This window comes from Trachemys scripta, chromosome 12, assembly GCF_013100865.1.
Source record: "Trachemys scripta elegans isolate TJP31775 chromosome 12, CAS_Tse_1.0, whole genome shotgun sequence".
Taxonomy (NCBI): Eukaryota; Metazoa; Chordata; order Testudines; family Emydidae; genus Trachemys; species Trachemys scripta.
In genome coordinates, this window is record NC_048309.1 from 41,479,258 (window position 1) to 41,496,761 (window position 17,504).

Genomic DNA, 17,504 nt, shown 5'->3' on the forward strand with positions numbered 1-17,504 from the left:
AGTGAGGTGCTATTTTGCAGCTCCTTTCCACCACAGCAAGAAGGACTCTCACTGCAGGATCTCTTCTACTTAAACACCCACTCCAAGCAACCAGATAAACAAACAAACAAAAACCTGGAACAAACCAATCAACAAGCAGAAGAGAACAAACAAAGCATACCCCAAGTGCAAATTTTACCTCCAAAGGGAAGATAAACTAGTGACTTCAAGAACTCAACTAGTGTCAGCTTGAGGAAGTTCACAGTGAATTGCTCCCTTTCGGGGTACAAGTCTCCGTTATGTGTCCAACTCAGGGGGACTCACTGTAGGGAGCCCATGGCATGAAGCAGGGCGGATGAACACTCTAAGTTTTGGTCCCAAGAGGTGGTGAATTCATGTGGCTTACCCTAGTGAGAGTGTGACCCTACGGGGGCTGACACACTGAAGGAGTCCTCCCAGTGACTGTTCCAAAGCTGTTCAAGAACACTAGATCTATGAATTCGTGCCCCTTTTGCCAATTTTATACTATGTAAAGATTTATTAAATAAGAATAGGAAACAAGAGAGTTATTTACAAGGTTAAAGCAGGTAAACATATACATAAATGAGTTACATTCTTAAGTTTTCAAAGATAATAGAAGTATTTATAATAAGCAACCTCTATATGTCCTATAGGGCTAACCCAGACTAAGCAGCTGGGGATCTCTTGCTTATGCCTAGAAAACATGCCCCCCAGAATCCAAGCAGTGTACAGATAACCAGTTCCTTCTTCCTAGGGGTTTCTATTCCCTCCCCTCATCCTCACCACCCCCACCATGTGCTCTGAGATGCAAACTCAAGGGATGGAAGGAACTTGCAAGACTTATCCTCATGGGTGGCAGAGCAGAAAAACAAAGTCTTTTGTTCTCTTTAATGTTCCACAATAGACCATCTTCTGTTGATGGACCTTTCCTGTTGGGAAGGAGGTAACACTTTCTGTTCAGGTTCAGCATATCACTCTAATTAATATGTCTCTCCAGTCTGGTGATTCACACAGTCACACAGACTCACAATATAACCACTTAAATATGACCTTACTCTATGGCATACATATCTTATAAGTGACATTAATGCATGCAGCAACTCACAAGCATTAATAAAGCCTAAACACTAAAAACATTCTTATGATTCTAATATCTAATTTAGCAATACTAGCACACAGGTGAGACAGACCGGTTCCAGTTACATGTTTGTCAGTGTTTAGTTTAGACATGGAGACCTTGGTATGAGCTGGCACCTTTTCTGTGAGTGTGATAGATAGATAGATAGATAGATAGATAGATAGATAGATAGATAGATAGATAGATAGATAGGAAAACACAGCCTACAGCCACTGTTCCAAAACCCTCTTGAAAGAGCCCATCGGCTTTCACACACCTCTGGCCCTGGTACACAGAGATTGTCAGTTGCCTCTGTCCTGCTTTCTAGCCAAAGAGTCTTCGCTCTGAAAGCCTGATCCCAAACCTATACTGGAGGCTTTACAGTGAATACAACAGACACTGGACCAGACCCTAGAATCATAGATATGAATTTCTGGTGGTTGTTCATTTCTCTCTTAGGTAAATGTTTATTCAGGAGCCCACCGCAGTTTGTTAGTTGCAGAAACACAGAGCGAGTCTGACTCCCGTTAGAGCCCTACTGAGAGTAATTCACATAGTTAATGGAAGGGGTCTGTCTCTGCAGTTGCCAGCCAACCCCCCTCAGAACTTTACCCTCCAAAACCAGGCGAAATGAAACTTTGGCTCCATATAGTTTTCATTTTGAAGCTTTGGGAGGTATTTTTGTCCCCTGTGAAATTTGCACAGTCAGGTGACTGTTATACTATTGCTCTTTCTATGTGATTTCTATTGTGGCTTCCTTCCCAGGTGCCCACTTGCAGGTGCAGCTGGTGGAGTCTGGCGGGGATGTGAAAAAGCCCAGAGACTCTCTCCGCCTCTCCTGCAAAGCCTCCGGGTTCACCTACAGCAGGTACGCTATGAGCTGGGTCCGACAGGCTCCTGGGAAGGGGCTGCAGTGGGTGGCTGGAATTAGTTCCCTACATGGATTGAGCCAATGGTGTTCTAAGGCTGTCGAAGGGCGATTCACCATCTCCAGAGACAACTCCATCAACACGGCATATTTACAAATGATTCCACAGCAATGAGAACGGACACAAAGTATCTCCCCTTATCGACACCGCACACAGCTGCAATAGGAGAGAGGCTGACCCCATCTCCCCTGGGGAGCGCAGGGAGCAGATGCCCAGGGTGGATTTCAGCGGAGCAGCATAAAAGAACAGGTGGCTCCGCCCTCGCTCTGTGGATGCCCCCAGTGACTCTCTGATCAGACACTCTCCAGGTTAAGGCTTCCCCCTTCTCCCAGTGAGGTCTGTGGAGAAGCTGAGCCCTTAGTGCAGGGCAGGGGGCGTGCGGAGCACGGAGTGAGGGTTGTTTGACAGGCAGGGTGGGGTCAGTAATCTCTGAGTGATCCCCCCCCTCAGCCTATTGATCATTCTCTGGATAAAAACCCACCCTTTTGTAGAGGGGGCAGCACAAGCATCTATGCACCTTCCGAGTGGCACCAAAGTACTTTATTGTTTAACATTATTTGAGGGTCTGATGCCAAGATCCATATCCCCACAACAACCAAAAGGAAACATATCTCTGAGTTTTGTGCTCCATGGTGGGAAGAGGAAGGCCAAAGTGGGTATGAATCCAAACAGAAATATGAATGGGAAGGGGAATCAAAATGGAAGAATCCAGGGGGTATTAATTTGAATCTGAATATGAATGGAGATATGAAGTGGAGTATAAATGGGAATACAAAGGGAAATAGGAACAGTTATATGTCTATGAACTCCTAGGGGTGGGACTGGAAATATGAATGGGAGGGTGAACTGGAATGTGAATTACAGCGTCAGTGGAAATACGAATCCAAATAGAAATACCCGAAAGAAAAGCACTATGAATGCTTATCTCCAATGAGAAGCCAGGTAATGAGGAGTTACCGGTGAAGAACCCCCCAGGCTTTTCTAACCACACCTGAAATTCTCCCCTGTCAGTGACACTCTGTGACCTGCCCCCACCCCGAGACATTCTGCCCTCAGCACATTCACCGCCCTGGCACTGCGCATGCAGCTGTGAACTCTGGCCTCAGACTTTCCTCCGAGCCCTTCTCCCATCTCCAGCGACAATCTGCAGCACCGGCCCCGCTCCGTGCACGAGGCGCTCCTGCTGGGGACCTGGCCACCGGTCACTGCGCATGTCCGTGGAGCGGGCCCCTGCTGGGAAAAGGAATGGGCCACTTTGCCCCAGCGCCCCGGGGAATCTTCACCCTCCAGCCAGTGTCCCCCAACCTGTGACCTGACCCCAGTCACTGACCCCACAGAACCACCGCCCCACGGTGCATGGGGAGTGCGGGCTTCAGAGCGGAATCTCCCACCATCTCTTAGTTGACTAGAATAGATTTTGTTTGGGCCCCAAATCCCCAGGTAAAGAATTCTAATTATTCAAGGGAGCTGTTTATTTCTCCCATATACAAATGTATAAGGAGCAGTCTGACCCCTCTGTGAGCCAGTGTATTAGTAATTTACATCTCGGAGGAGAGGAGTTTGTGTCTCTTATAAGGAGCGGGACAGGCCAGTGGTTCTCAGCCGGGGTAAGCAGAGGTCTTCCTGGGGATGCATCAGCTCATGCAGACATTTGCCTACAACCAGCTCCATAACAAGCACTAGCCAAGTCAGTACTCACTGAAACTTCATACGGACAATGACTTGTTTCTACTGCTCTATAGGCTGAAATTTAGTACAATATTTATATTCCAATCGATTTATTTTCTAATGATATGATACAAATGAGAAAGGCAGCAATTTCTCGCTAATGTGCTGTGACACTTCTGTATTTTGATCTCTGATTTTTAAGCACACGGTTTTTAGGTGAGGTGAAACTTGGGGTATGCAAAACAAATCAGACTCCTGATGCAGGACAGTCTGGAAAGGTTGACAGGACAGCCACTGAACTAGGCCATTTTCCTGTCTCTATTAGTGGCCAGAACCAATTGCAAGAAACCCTGGTCCCTGGACACGCTGCTCTCGGCCCACTAATCTCAGGGAGGCTCCACTGCAAAACTTAACTCTGTCCTCAGACTCCTGCCCCAAACCCCAGCTTCTCCCACCTGCACCCACAGGCGGGCCACAGACCTGGTCCAGAGCATGAGCCAGGCTTGCTTAGATCACGTTTCTAGTGTCATGGATCATTTCAATGTAGCTGGTCACTGCTGGGAAGGGAAAGGGGCTTCCATCCCAAATCCGTCCCAGCGCCATGAGAAATCTCCCCTCTCCAGCGGGTGGCCCAGCCCAATGGATCCCTGGGACATGACCCCTCCCCAGACACTGCCCCCCCTGACCAGACATTGCATGGCCCCTGTGCGCGTGGAACGGGGCTCCAGAGCTGAGTCCCCCCAATCCCCAATGTCACCTCACAATAGCCAGGCCCTCAGTTCCTGTGTGAGGAAATACAGTCACTGCAGGGAGCTGGTCATTCCTCCCAGGGGTCCGAAAGTGTCAGGAGGATCCCAGCGCCCTGTGCCCGGCGCTGCACAGACACACAGGACTGGACAGTCTGACTCCTGCACCCGGAGCCCTGGGGCGAGTCAGTCAGATCACTGGCAGCAGGAGTGTGTGTCTCTTATAACGCGGGGGCATGCAAATGAGGGAGACAGTTTCCTGTTTAAATCTGTGCCTCTCTCTGCCCAGGCTGCACCAGGAGACACAATCCGCAGCCCCTGGGTCTGTGCAGTGACCAGCCAGTCCCCTGAGAACTTTCCCCTCCAGCACCAGGGAAAATGGGGTTTTTACTCCTGTTCATTTTCGCTGTAGCAGCTTTGGAAGGTATTTTCTTTCTGTGAATAATGGGCAGAATTATAAAAATAGATGACATTATCGCTGTTTTTATACCGATATTTATATCCTGTCTTTATTTGCAGGTGTCCGGTCCCAGGTGCTGGTGGAGTCCGGAGGGGATGTGAAAAAGCCCGGAGACTCTCTCCGCCTCTTCTGCAAAGCTTCCGGCTTCACCTTCAGCAGTGCCTACATGCACTGGGTCCGTCAGGCTCCTGGCAAGGGACCAGAATGGGTCGCTTATATAAACCGTGGTGGGGATACTATACTCTACCTTGATTCCGTCAAAGGCCGATTCACCATCTCCAGGGATAATTCCAAGAGTGAGCTGTATCTGCAAATGACCGGCCTGAAGCCCGAGGACACCGCTCGCTATTACTGTGCGAGAGACACAGTGAAACGAAACTGATTTGTGATCATGCAAAAACGGAGGCTGTAGAATCGCCCTTCTCCCGGCAGCCGCGCAGGGGGCAGCAGTGGCACACACACTGCTCCGGGCTCGGACAGGAGACCTGGCAACCGGGTGAATGTAACACAAACCTCCTGTCAGTTTTAACCCTTCCTTTCCCGGGCAATGTGTCTCCCCTTCCTGCCCACAGCGCCGCTGGGCCTGTGGTACAGAGATACCTCGCTTTATCTGTGAACTCCAATCCGGAGCAACATTAGCTGTCTCGGGCCCATCTCTGATGGAATCACTTCTCAGCAGCAGGTCTGGATAAGGCGAACCTGGTTGGCAGCCATCCTGCCCTGCCTGTGTGTCCCATCACTCAGCTGGGGTCTCATCTCCCACCGTGCTCAATGCTGCCCTTGCTGTCCCAGTGGGGGCAGGCAGGGAGATCGCTGTTTGGTCACAGCATCAGAGCCAGCGTGAGCCCCCGGTCCAGTGTTCAGGGGGGTGGGGAGCATCTCTCACTCCCACTCAGCCCCAGGGGTCTGGTTACTGGTTGACAGGTATCCTGATCCTATCCAACCCGACCCCTCCTGTGTCTGCACAGGGATCCGGGTCATAGGCAGGGCGAGGGGCTTCATACCTAGGACCTTCCCCCAGATCACACAGCCTCTCAGCATCTGAGGCTGCACCACCTGGGGCCTGACAACAGGTCTCTCTGTCCCAGGGTCTGGCCACCCCAGGCATGTCTCCCCATTGACCCCCACCTTCCGCTCCCACTGGGGGTCCGAGAGGCCTGAGCCCAGGAGACTCCACGCAGTCATATAGGCCGGGGTCAGGAGTGGAAGCCTGTCCACCACCCCACCCATCTGGCTGACAGTGTCTATGGCCTTGGGACCCAGCAAGAGAGCTAGATACTGAAGATCTTCCGCAGGGTCTCCCTCGTTCAGATCGCCAGCCTGCTCAAAGGCAGTGAGGTGGGCATCCACCCACACCCCTCCTTAACCAGGGGCAGCAATTTAGTATCGAAGTTCCCTGTGGAACTGGCAGCCCGGGGTCTATCCCCACTCACCCCTGGGGAGCCCCCTATGCCTCTCCGCTCCACCATCGCCAGTCCATGCTGCTGCTGCTTCTCCCGCAGCTCTTTCTTGGGCTACCACTGTCTTCCACAGTCCTCCCACTCCTTCTTACTGTCTTCCAGCTCTCTCAGACTCTGCTCCAATCCCATCCATCTCCGATCCCCTGATGGGGAACCCGATCCTGAAGACCCCCATCTGGTTTGGGACAGGAGTCTTGGGGATGCCAGGCTTCTGCTCCAGCTGCTCCCAAATCCTCTTGTAGCCCCATTTGGGTCAGGAATCTGCTCCTTAGAGTGATCATCGTCCTCCAGCTGCTTCATAGAAAACATAAAGATTTACCGAGATCCATTTTTAGATGTGCGCTGGGCAACCCCAGTTGTAATGTCCCCTCCAGACACAAGGCACAGTTCATGTAGAGGAACTCCACCTCCATCCCACACATGTGGTTAGCGAGGAACCATCCTGATTCTCCGCTGCTCTGCAGATTGTGGTCCAGTTGAACTCTCCTAACAGTGGGCTGGATGTCAGCCTGTCCTGATGCACACCCTTCCCCCGTGCATCTCCTACACAATAAGACAAGGGGCAGTTTGATTACTAGAGTCGACTTCAGCTAAGTATAGAATAGGGGAGGAAGCCCATGTAATCAGGTGACCAGTCACACCAAAATACACTACTGGTGAATGCTCCACAGCAAAACAAACATTGCACAGCCTGTGCATTATTCATCCCACCATCCCTAGCAACACATTCACCATCCTTCCTGGCTTTAGAGGAACAAGGGGAGATTGTGAAAGGGGCAACCACAAGTTAGGTGCCCAAATAGAATTCACTATCCATGGGAGTTGGCTGTCTAACTGCCCTTCGTGCCTTTGAAAATTGGCTTCAGAAAACGTTCCAATTCAATGCTGTAAAATTAATCATTTTTCTCTTTGCCTGTCTTCCCTCATCTTAAAATAGGCAGTGTTTTCTTAAGTGGTTTTAAATCTCTCACATTTTGGGTGCCCATCTTGGAATTCTTAAATGGGACTTTCCTGTCAGAAGCCCCTTCTAAGGCAGCTCAAAAAATCGAACACAATTTGACACTATTAGAATAGTTATTTTTGAAAGCTTGGCCTATGTGCAGAGGAGGGAAATTTGTCTTACAATGATAGTGGACTCCAGGTTCTCTGTTAAGAACAATGTTGACTCTGTGACCAAGTACCAGGCAGCATATTAAGGATAAAGTCACACAGCCTTTGCCAGACTCTCTAGAATTGTCACTGTCCTCTCTGAGCTCCGACCTCGGGATTTCATGTCGATTAGGGGCTGGGTTTCTCAGCCCCTCACTAACAGCAGGATATGCAAATAAGGTTACTTGGCTCCCTGCTTAAACCCTGACATTCCCCAGACCCTGCAGCTCTGGCACTGAGAAGCCAGAGACTTCTGGGTCTGGGGGGTGAAAGAGAAATCCCCCGAGAACTCCCGACCCAGGCAGATAAATGAGGTTTTTGCTCCATCTCCTCCACAATCTCGCCGCACTCACAGGAGATTTTCTCCCCCAGAATAACGGAGACTCCTGAGATATCTTCTCAGTCAAGTATCTCCTGATTCTTATCATGTGTTGATTCCCAGGTGCCCGGAGACAGGTGCAGCTGGTGGAGTCCGGAGGGGATGTGAAAAAGCCCGGAGACTCTCTCTCCACCTCTCCTGCAAACCCCCCGGTTCACCTTCAGCAGGTGCTGGACAAGCTGGGTCCCCGGAATGAGTCTGCGCCATAGACAGCTCTGGAAGCAGCACAGATAACACCAAATCAGTAAAAGGCCAATTTACCATCTCCCGGGACAACTACGGAGACCTGCTGTATTGACACATGAACAGCACCCAGGTATGACTGCGAGAGACTCACTGGAGTAGAAGCTCAGATAAAAACTTTCCCTCTGAATGAGTGTTCATCTTTTGGGGAGCCAAAGGTCTGTAAAATGTAAAAGGATTAAATCTGAGAACCTACACAAATATAGGCAATCTATTTTCTTTCCTTTAATGACGGCCCCGTTCTCGCATCCATCGCTCTCACCAGGAAGTCGGATGTTTTACATAAAATAGGTAATAATTTGAACAGAGCACTATCCTCCTTCCTGTCACCAGAGTGACAAGAACACTCAGCTCCCTCGCTGTCTCCAGAATTGATTTCCGAGTGGTCTTTCAATTCCAGACTTTACTCTCTTGCCATGTGGCTGGCCCTGTGCGCAGAATGTTGCAATTAATCCAACGCTTAGGGCTTCTAGCGGGAAAAACACACACACACTCCTCCCAGCAATGAGAGTTCACTGAGCCAAATTTCGACAGTAGAAAATTCAGCCTTATTAAAATATATGTACATAAAACAGAATCAGAGTGTTGAGGTTAGGGTTATGCCTAAATGTAGGGTTAAGGTTAGAGATAAGAGTAGATTAGGGTTAGGGTTTGGGATAGGGTTAAGGTTGGAGATAAAGGTATGATTGGGGTTAGGGTTTGGGTTAGCATTAGGCTTAAAGATAGGATTAGAGTTGACATTATGGTAGGGGTACGGGAATGGTTCAGTATGGGTAAATATAAGTATTAGGGCTCAGATTCACTTTAATGTCTGAGTCAACATTACAGTAGGGGTAAGCTTTGCAGTTACTGTTATAATTAGAGCCAGGGTTAAAATTGGGCTTTTGGATTAAATCATAATTTGGTGGGTTAGAGTGAGAATTAGCCTTTAAATAAACATTATGTCTGGATTGGTTGAGGATACACTTATTAGGCACACAGGCAGGGTTAAGTTTTTGGTCAGATTTAAAGTAAAAACTAGTGAATTTCATCTTCTCTGAGGAATAGCGGATGAGGAATCTTAGGGTAAATTATAAAGGCTCTTGTCATTTTACCCTGCATATGTAAAAGTTTTACATTCTTTGAGAATCCATTAACTTCCGTGGAGTGACCAGTGTTTTACAGTGTTTTACAGCTGAGGGCGGGGGAGCAGAAAGCATCAATACAGAGCAGAGCCCTGCCCGGCTCACTTCAACCGCTCCTCTCCTTGCAATTCCCGAGGGAACTCCGGGGGGGTGAAGTGAACTGCGATTGGTTAAAGCTACCAGGGAATATTTCCCACCAGACAGACCCCAGGTCAGTGGAGCCGCCGCTTCTGGGAAAGGGGCTGGGCCGGGGTTTCAGTCCCAGCTACTCCCCAGCGCCCCGGGCATTATTCTGTCTGCAGGGGTGTCTCAGCCCAATGGACCCCTGGGACCCGACCCCTCACCTGGAACTGACCCCACTGACCCACCGTACCACAGCCCCACTACACCTGGGCGGGGGCTCCAGGGCTGAGTCTCCCACACCCTATACAAACTGACAGCAATCGGGCCCTGAGGTCGTGTCAGGGAAATTGTCTTCAGTGCGAGCATCTGGTTCATCTTTTCTTATCCAAATGTATAAACAGGATCCCAGCGCACTGTTCTGGGATGAAAGGAGACCATCTGAACCATTGTCCCTTGCCCTAGAATATATGTAAGCAGGGGAATGGTCCCGCTATTGCGGGGAACTTTCCTGGCTTCTGCACTACCCCGGTGAAGTGGGCTAGCGAAAGGATCTGAGTCCTCGCTCCCACTTCCTTTACCCAGAAGCCTCCCTGCCCTTGAGGACTCCCCTTCCACTCTCCTGTCTGGCAGAGTCCTCGTAACCCCGACAAGGCTGGGCCCAGGATTCCTGGGGGGCTCGACCCCCAACCCTGCTGTGGTCACCCAGGACAGGGGCTAGGGTGTCCCCACTCCGGGGTACTCTCTCTGCACTGGGCACCTCCCTGACCCACTGATCATTTCATACAATTTAAACAAGTTGTTTAATTAACAATTAATTTTAAAAAAAGAATAAGGATTAATGGGAAAGGTGAAAGGAAAACACATCACCCCGCTCTGTGGCCGGGAACATCACAACCAGTGTCTCTGCAATGTCAGGGCAGGTCACAGTCTGTTCCTTGTAGGTCCCAGGCTCCTTCTCAGACCCTGGCTCTGCTGCAGGGACACTGCGGGTTGGACACTTGCTCTGGCGGTGGCCACACGCTCTCAGGCTCTAGGTGGCAGGACCCTTCTGCCCAGCGTCGCCCCCGCCCGGTCGGGGTTACGATCCCCCTCCCAGTCTGGCCTGCAGAGCCTCTTGGCTGAGGCGTCTCCCTGTGCTGGGCCCACTGCCCAGGGTCCCCCATCCCCGCTCTCCACAGCTGCTCCCCACACCCGGCTCCGGACGGATCCAGCCCCAGCTCCAGCCCCAGCTCCAGCTCCACTCAGCCTCAGCTCAGCTGCTGCTGCTGCTCTGCCTCCAGCTCCCTGGCTGCTTGTCTGGCCCCTCTGGCTCCGGTTGCTGCAGCTCTGCCCCCAGGGCAGTGCTGCTCTCTCTGGGCTGTGCTCTGGCTTTGGGGCTGCAGCTCTGCCCCCAGCACAGCTCTGCTCTCTCTGGGCTGTGCTCTGGCTTTGGGGCTGCAGCTCTGCTCCCAGCTCAGCTCAGGCCCCTGCTCTCCCCTTAGCTCGGCCCCACTCTGTCTGACTCAGGCCATTCCAGTTCACACCGAGGACGGGACCCACCCTGGCCTCCTGACTCTCTGATTAGCTGCCCGCCCTGTCAATCAGGCTGACCTGGAGCATTGGCCTCTCCCCATTGCCCCTGGGGACTGTCAGCCTCAGGGTCCCGATTTCCCATTGACCCCTCCCCTTTTAGTGCTGGGAGGTAGCCCACCAAAACACCCCACTGAGTGTTAGTAAGGGGGCAACAGTCCCCTTACATATATAAGGAAGACCACTAAAGGAAGACATTTCAGCCTCCTATAAGTAGGGTGACCAGATGTCCCGATTTTATAGGGACAGTCCCGATATTTGGGGCTTTGTGTTATATAGGCGTCTATTACCCCCCACTCCCTGAACCGATTTTTTAACTTGCTGTCTGGTCACCCTACCTATAAGGAAGAGAATATGCAAATAGGGGTGACAGTTTCCTGTTTAAATCTGTCTCTCTCTGCCCAGGCTGCACCCGGAGAGACAATCCGCAGCCCCTGGATCTGAGCTGTTCCCAGAGACTCTCCCATAGAACTTGCCCCTGTCAGACCAGGGAAAATGAATCTTTGGGTCCACTTAGTTTTCACTGTAGCAGCCTGGGAAGGTATTTTCCTACCCATGAACACATTACAGAGGCAAAAGATTTATTGTTCTACATCTGTTTTCTAAGTGTCTGTTTATTCCCAGGTGTCCGGTCCGAGATCCAGCTGGTGGAGTCCGGAGGGGATGTGAAAAAGCCCGGAGACTCTCTCCGCCTCTCCTGCAAAGCCTCCGGGTTCACCTTCAGCAGCTACTACATGAGCTGGGTCCGTCAGGCTCCCGGAAAGGGGCTGGAGTATGTCTCTGAGATTAGCACGGATGGTAGCACCACACGCTATGCAAACTCCATTAAAGGCCGATTCACCATCTCCAGGGATAATTCCAAGAGTGAGCTGTATCTGCAAATGACCGGCCTGAAGCCCGAGGACACCGCTCGCTATTACTGTGCAAGTGATATTATTTTACACAGTGACACAAAACCTACTTGTGGTAATACAAAAACCCAGGCTGTGGAATCGCCCCTTTCCCGGTCACCAAAGGAGGGCAGCAGATCCACAAACATTTCCGCGAGAGGCACAGCAGTGAGGCCGGGCATAGAGGTAATGAGAACCTGCTAGCAGGTGTTAACACTTTCATTCCCTTGCAGTGTCACCCATGGCGGCACCAGGCCCAGCTCAGCCTATGGTGCAGGGATCACTCAGTCAGGGACGGCTCTAGGTTTTTTGCCGCTCCAAAGAAAAAAAATTTTGGACGCTCCCCCGCCCCTTTTTTTTTGGCTTTTACATGTTTGCATATTGGGGAAATAATCGCAGAATATAATCACACATCAGCATGTTTAGTTGACTCTGTTGCTGCAAATTTCAGAGCAGAAAGTCCAAGGAAAATCTTTAGTTCCTCTTTGAGCTGAAATAAAACAGTGCAATTAGTCAAACTGATCTTGGGAGTTGCATGCAGGCTGATACGAACATCTGGTAAATCAAAGCTGTTAAAACTCAGTGATCTTTCACTTGTTAAAGAACATGTATCATTTACTCCGAAGAAGAAAATAGGAAAATGGCTCATTGAAAATTAAATTGCGCCAGGAAAAAAAAAATCCAGCTCCCCCAAGGAGCAGGAAGTGAGATCCTTTATTACTATACATTGATCTGTCAATGCCACTCGCGGAAAGTCTGAGCAATCAAACTGCAGCAAACATACGATGGTTACAGAGATCTAACCAGTGTTGAAATTAGTGGAGTTGAAAAGTTCAGCAGCGAGTGGCTGCAGGGAGGGCTGCCCCACACCTCTTTCTGCTGTCAGCATGGGAGAGGAGGCCAGGCTGGGAAACAAGGCTGAAATTGACCATGTGCCAAGAAGGAGAGTTGAGCAAGGAAAACCCACAGTAACGTTCAGCCTTAAACCGCAAAGGAAAAAAGGAAAAAGGCAAGGGGGGGCGGGGGGGAGAGGAAGGCGAAGGGGGGGCTGACTGTGCTGCTGAGCTGGGAGTGTGTGTGTGTGTGTGGGGGGGGGGGACATTAGCCAGGTCCAGCCTCTGCTAGAGCCATGGAGAGCCCAGTCCTGTCCTGTGTCCTTTGTCCGGGTGATGGGAATATCAGTGAGGCAAAGAGCTGTTCAGAAAGGCTCTGCGGAGAAGCAGAGCAGCAGCTAAAGATTTTCCTTGGACTTTCTGCTCTAAAATTTGCAGCAACAGAGTCAGCTAAACATGCTGATGTGTGATTATATTCTGCGATTATTGCCCCAATATGCAAACATGTGTAAAAGGCAAAAAAAAGGGGGTGGGGGAGTGTCCAATTTTCTTTTTGCTTGGGGCGGCAAAAAACCTAGAGCTGGCCCTGAGTTTGGGTTCCTTATAAGGAGCGGGATATGCAAATGAGGTGGAGAATTTCCTGTTTAAATCTGTGCCTCTCTCTGCCCAGGCTGCACCCGGAGACACAATCTGCAGCCCCCTGGGTCTGTGCAGTGACCAGCCAGTCCCCTGAGAACTTTCCCTTCCAGCACCCGGGAAATGAGGCTTTGGATCGCAATTGTTTTCATTGTAGCATCTTTGGAAAGTATTTTGTTCTCCCCACTTAAATGGCAGAGCTCAAAGACTATAACATTAATGCTGTTTTTATACCGATACTTGTAACATGTCTTTACTTGCAGGTGTCCAGTCCCAGGTGCAGCTGGTGAAGTCTGGAGGGGATGTGAAAAACCCCGGAGACTCTCTCTGCCTCTCCTGCAAAGCCTCTGGGTTCACCTTCAGCAGCCACCATATGCATTGGAACAGAGGGTCCTGTGGCACCTTTGAGACTAACAGAAGTATTGGGAGCATAAGCTTTCCTGGGTAAGAACCTCACTTCTTCAGATGCAAGTAATGGAAATCTCCAGAGGCAGGTATAAATCAGTGTGGAGATAACGAGGTTAGTTCAATCAGGGAGGGTGAGGTGCTCTGCTAGCAGTTGAGGTGTGAACACCAAGGGAGGAGAAACTGCTTCTGTAGTTGGATAGCCATTCACAGTCTTTGTTTAATCCTGATCTGATGGTGTCAAATTTGCAAATGAACTGGAGCTCAGCAGTTTCTCTTTGGAGTCTGGTCCTGAAGTTTTTTTGCTGTAAGATGGCTACCTTTACATCTGCTATTGTGTGGCCAGGGAGGTTGAAGTGTTCTCCTACAGGTTTTTGTATATTGCCATTCCTGATATCTGACTTGTGTCCATTTATCCTCTTGCGTAGTGACTGTCCAGTTTGGCCAATGTACATAGCAGAGGGGCATTGCTGGCATATGATGGCATATATAACATTGGTGGACGTGCAGGTGAATGAGCCGGTGATGTTGTAGCTGATCTGGTTAGGTCCTGTGATGGTGTTGCTGGTGTAGATATGTGGGCAGAGTTGGCATCGAGGTTTGTTGCATGGGTTGGTTCCTGAGTTAGAGCTGTTATGGTGCGGTGCGTGGTTGCTGGTGAGAATATGCTTAAGGTTGGCAGGTTGTCTGTGGGCGAGGACTGGCCTGCCTCCCAAGGTCTGTGAGAGTGAGGAATCATTGTCTAGGATGGGTTGTAGATCACTGACAATGCGTTGGAGAGGTTTAAGCTGAGGACTGTAGGTGATGGCCAGTGGAGTTCTGTTGGTTTCTTTTTGGGGCCTGTCTTGTAGCAGGAGGCTTCTGGGTACACGTCTGGCTTTGTTGATTTGTTTCTTTATTTCCTTGTGTGGGTATCGTAGTTTTGAGAATGCTTGGTGAAGATCTTGTAGGTGTTGATCTCTGTCTGAGGGGTTGGAGCAGATGCGATTGTACCTCAGTGCTTGGCTGTAGACGATGGATCGTGTGTTGTGACCGGGGTGGAAGCTGGAGGCATTAAGGTAGGCGTAGCGGTCGGTGGGTTTTCGGTATAGGGTGGTGTTAATGTGGCCATCGCTTATTTGTACAGTGGTGTCTAGGAAGTGGACCTCCCGTGTAGATTGGTCCAGGCTGAGGTTGATGGTGGGGTGGAAGCTGTTGAAATCATGGTGGAATTCTTCCAGGGTCTCCTTTCCATGGGTCCAGATGATGAAGATGTCATCAATATAGCGTAGGTAGAGAAGGGGCATGAGTGGACGAGAGCTGAGGAAGTGTTGTTCCAGGTCAGCCATAAAAATGTTGGCATATTGTGGGGCCATGCGGGTGCCCATAGCGGTGCCACTAGTCTGGAGGTATATATTGTCACCAAATTTGAAATAATTGTGCGTGAGGATAAAGTCACAGAGCTCAGCAATAAGTTGTGCTGTGTCATTATCAGGATACTGTTCCTGACAGCTTGTATTCCATCTGTGTGTGGGATGTTTGTGTAGAGAGCCTCTACATCCATGGTGGCTAGGATGGTGTTTTCTGGGAGGTCACCAATGCATTGTAGTTTTCTCAGGAAATCTGTGGTGTCACGGAGATAGCTGGGAGTGCTTGTGGCGTAGGGTCTGAGTAGGGAGTCCACATATCCAGACAGTCCTTCAGTGAGAGTGCCAATGCCCGAGATGATGGGGCGTCCAGGATTTCCAGGTTTGTGGATCTTAGTGCATAGTGCATATGCATTGGGTCCATCAGGCTCCTGGGAAGGGGCTGGAGTGGGTGGCTCAGATTAATACGGATGGATCGAGCCAGTGGTATTCGCCGGCTGTTCAAGGGCGATTCACCATTTCCAGGGATAATCCCAACAACCTTCTGTATCTGCAAATGACCGGCCTGAAGCCCAAGGACACTGCCCTGTATCACTGTGCAAAAGACACAGTGAGAGGAAACCTGTGGCTTCTCATACAAAAACCAGAGCTGCGGACAGCAACGACACAAGGAAAACTCTCCTGCCTTGGGCGCAAGAGGGGGAAGGTGCGTGAGGATTGAAAACTCTGACATCGCGGATTAACTCTTTAATGCCCTGACTACGTCCCCCACCCCAGAGCACTGCTCGCCTCACACAAATGGCTCTTCTCATTGGAGTTAACAGGGGATCTCCAGGGAGCGAAGCAATGAGCAACTGGCCCCTTCTCCATACGGCTAAACCTGCCAGTTCAGAGGAGCCGGTCACTGCTGGGAAGGGGATTCAGTCCCAACTCTCTCCCAGCGCTAGCGGGTGTCCCAGCCCCATGGGACCCCGTGAACCGGCCCCTCCCCCTCACAGCCCCGCTGCTCGTGGGCCGGAGCTGCAGAGCTGAGATTCACCCTATCTTATGAATATTTATATTTCCATATGGTTAACCCATATGTTCATTTCTTTTACCAAAAACAAACAAGCAATTTCCCCTTTATGAGGCAAAACTCGAGCAGGACCTGAGACTCTTCCATCACCAAGTCATGCAAATACAAACAGGCCCAGAAGTCAAGTCTCTGGGATTGTGTTCTTTCAGGGAATCTTCTTGTATTAATTTATTATTATTATTATTATTTCCCTTATCCAAAATACACTCCGGATCCCACCGCACTGAGAACGGCCCAGCACACACCCTCAGTAAGGGACAGTCTGACTCTCTGTCTAGATTCCTAAGAGAAATAATAAATCACAACATATTTTGTGTCTCCTATAAGAGGTGGCTAGGCAAACAGGACCACCAGCTAACTGTTTTTATCTGTCCTTCTCTCTGCCCAGGCTGCACCCGGAGATACAATCCACAGCCCCTGGGTCTGTGCAGTGACCAGCCAGTCCCCTGAGAACTTTCCCCTCCAGCCCCTGGGTCTGAGCAGTGACCAGCCAGTCCCCTGAGAACTTTCCCCTCCAACCCCAGGGGTGAATAAACGCCTGCCGTCAGTTTGTAACCCTATAATTCATGGGCTTTGTCACCCATTTCTGCGGCAAGTCCTGATGGGCCTGTGCTGCAGAGAACGCCCAGTTCCTGAAGGAACCCCGCTCAGCTGGCACTGGAAATACGGCGCAGGGGTGGGATTTTCAAAGGGGCCTGATGGATAAAGGAACCCACCTCACATTTGAGAATCACAGTCCAGAATTTCTGCTGCTGTCCCAGGGCGGAGCTAAAGATCCAGCCCACAATACAGTTCCAGCAATTTAGTAGAGTAACCACGGAGATAAAGAACTGATCCTGCAGTCCTTAATTCCAGGGAACTACCAAGTGTTGGTGCTGAGGGCAGTGGGCTAGTAAGGGTTCAGGGAGGAAGCCTGGTAGGGCTTATTGGGATCCTGCAGAGAGAAGCAGCAGCTCCATAAGAGAAGCATCAGGAGTCTTTAGGGTCAGAGAGCGCAGGGCTGGTGGCCTTGTCTGGTGGCTGCTTGTTTGGGGTCCTCATTCCCCTTTTGATACATCTACTCTTGGACTGATGCGCCCCAGCCATGGCCCGCAAGAACAGAACACAACACTGTACACGCAACGGAAATATGAACTCCATGCTTTGCAAAAACAATATCAGAAACACAGAAAGGGATGTCTGGGGAGGACGGAGTAGGGAGCTGAGTGCTCTCAACTTCCTTTTCCGAGAACCGGACACCAACAAACACCTTTCAGATACCGGTTCTTGCCTGCAGGGCCAGCTCTGGCTTTTTGGCCGCCCCAAGCAAAAAAAAAAAACCCTGCGGCGCGGCCGGAGCAAGGGTGTAGGGG

The 17,504-nt window shown here is 50.4% G+C and overlaps 3 gene segments (V, D, J or C); all 3 read left to right on the forward strand.

Moving 5' to 3' along the window:
* The first annotated feature begins 4,563 nt into the window (after positions 1-4,563).
* On the forward strand, positions 4,564-5,302 carry LOC117885517. The segment is given in 2 exon segments: positions 4,564-4,884; positions 4,980-5,302. Coding segments are annotated over 2 exon segments (369 nt in total).
* A 4,821-nt stretch (positions 5,303-10,123) lies between these two features.
* On the forward strand, positions 10,124-13,407 carry LOC117885518 (the record flags this gene model as incomplete). The annotated part of the segment is given in 4 exon segments: positions 10,124-10,133; positions 11,592-11,901; positions 12,097-12,161; positions 13,361-13,407. Coding segments are annotated over 4 exon segments (432 nt in total), but the record flags the coding sequence as incomplete, so codon positions are not given.
* Positions 13,381-15,798, forward strand: LOC117885519. The segment is given in 3 exon segments: positions 13,381-13,495; positions 13,590-13,721; positions 15,482-15,798. Coding segments are annotated over 3 exon segments (495 nt in total).
* The last annotated feature ends 1,706 nt before the right edge of the window (positions 15,799-17,504 follow it).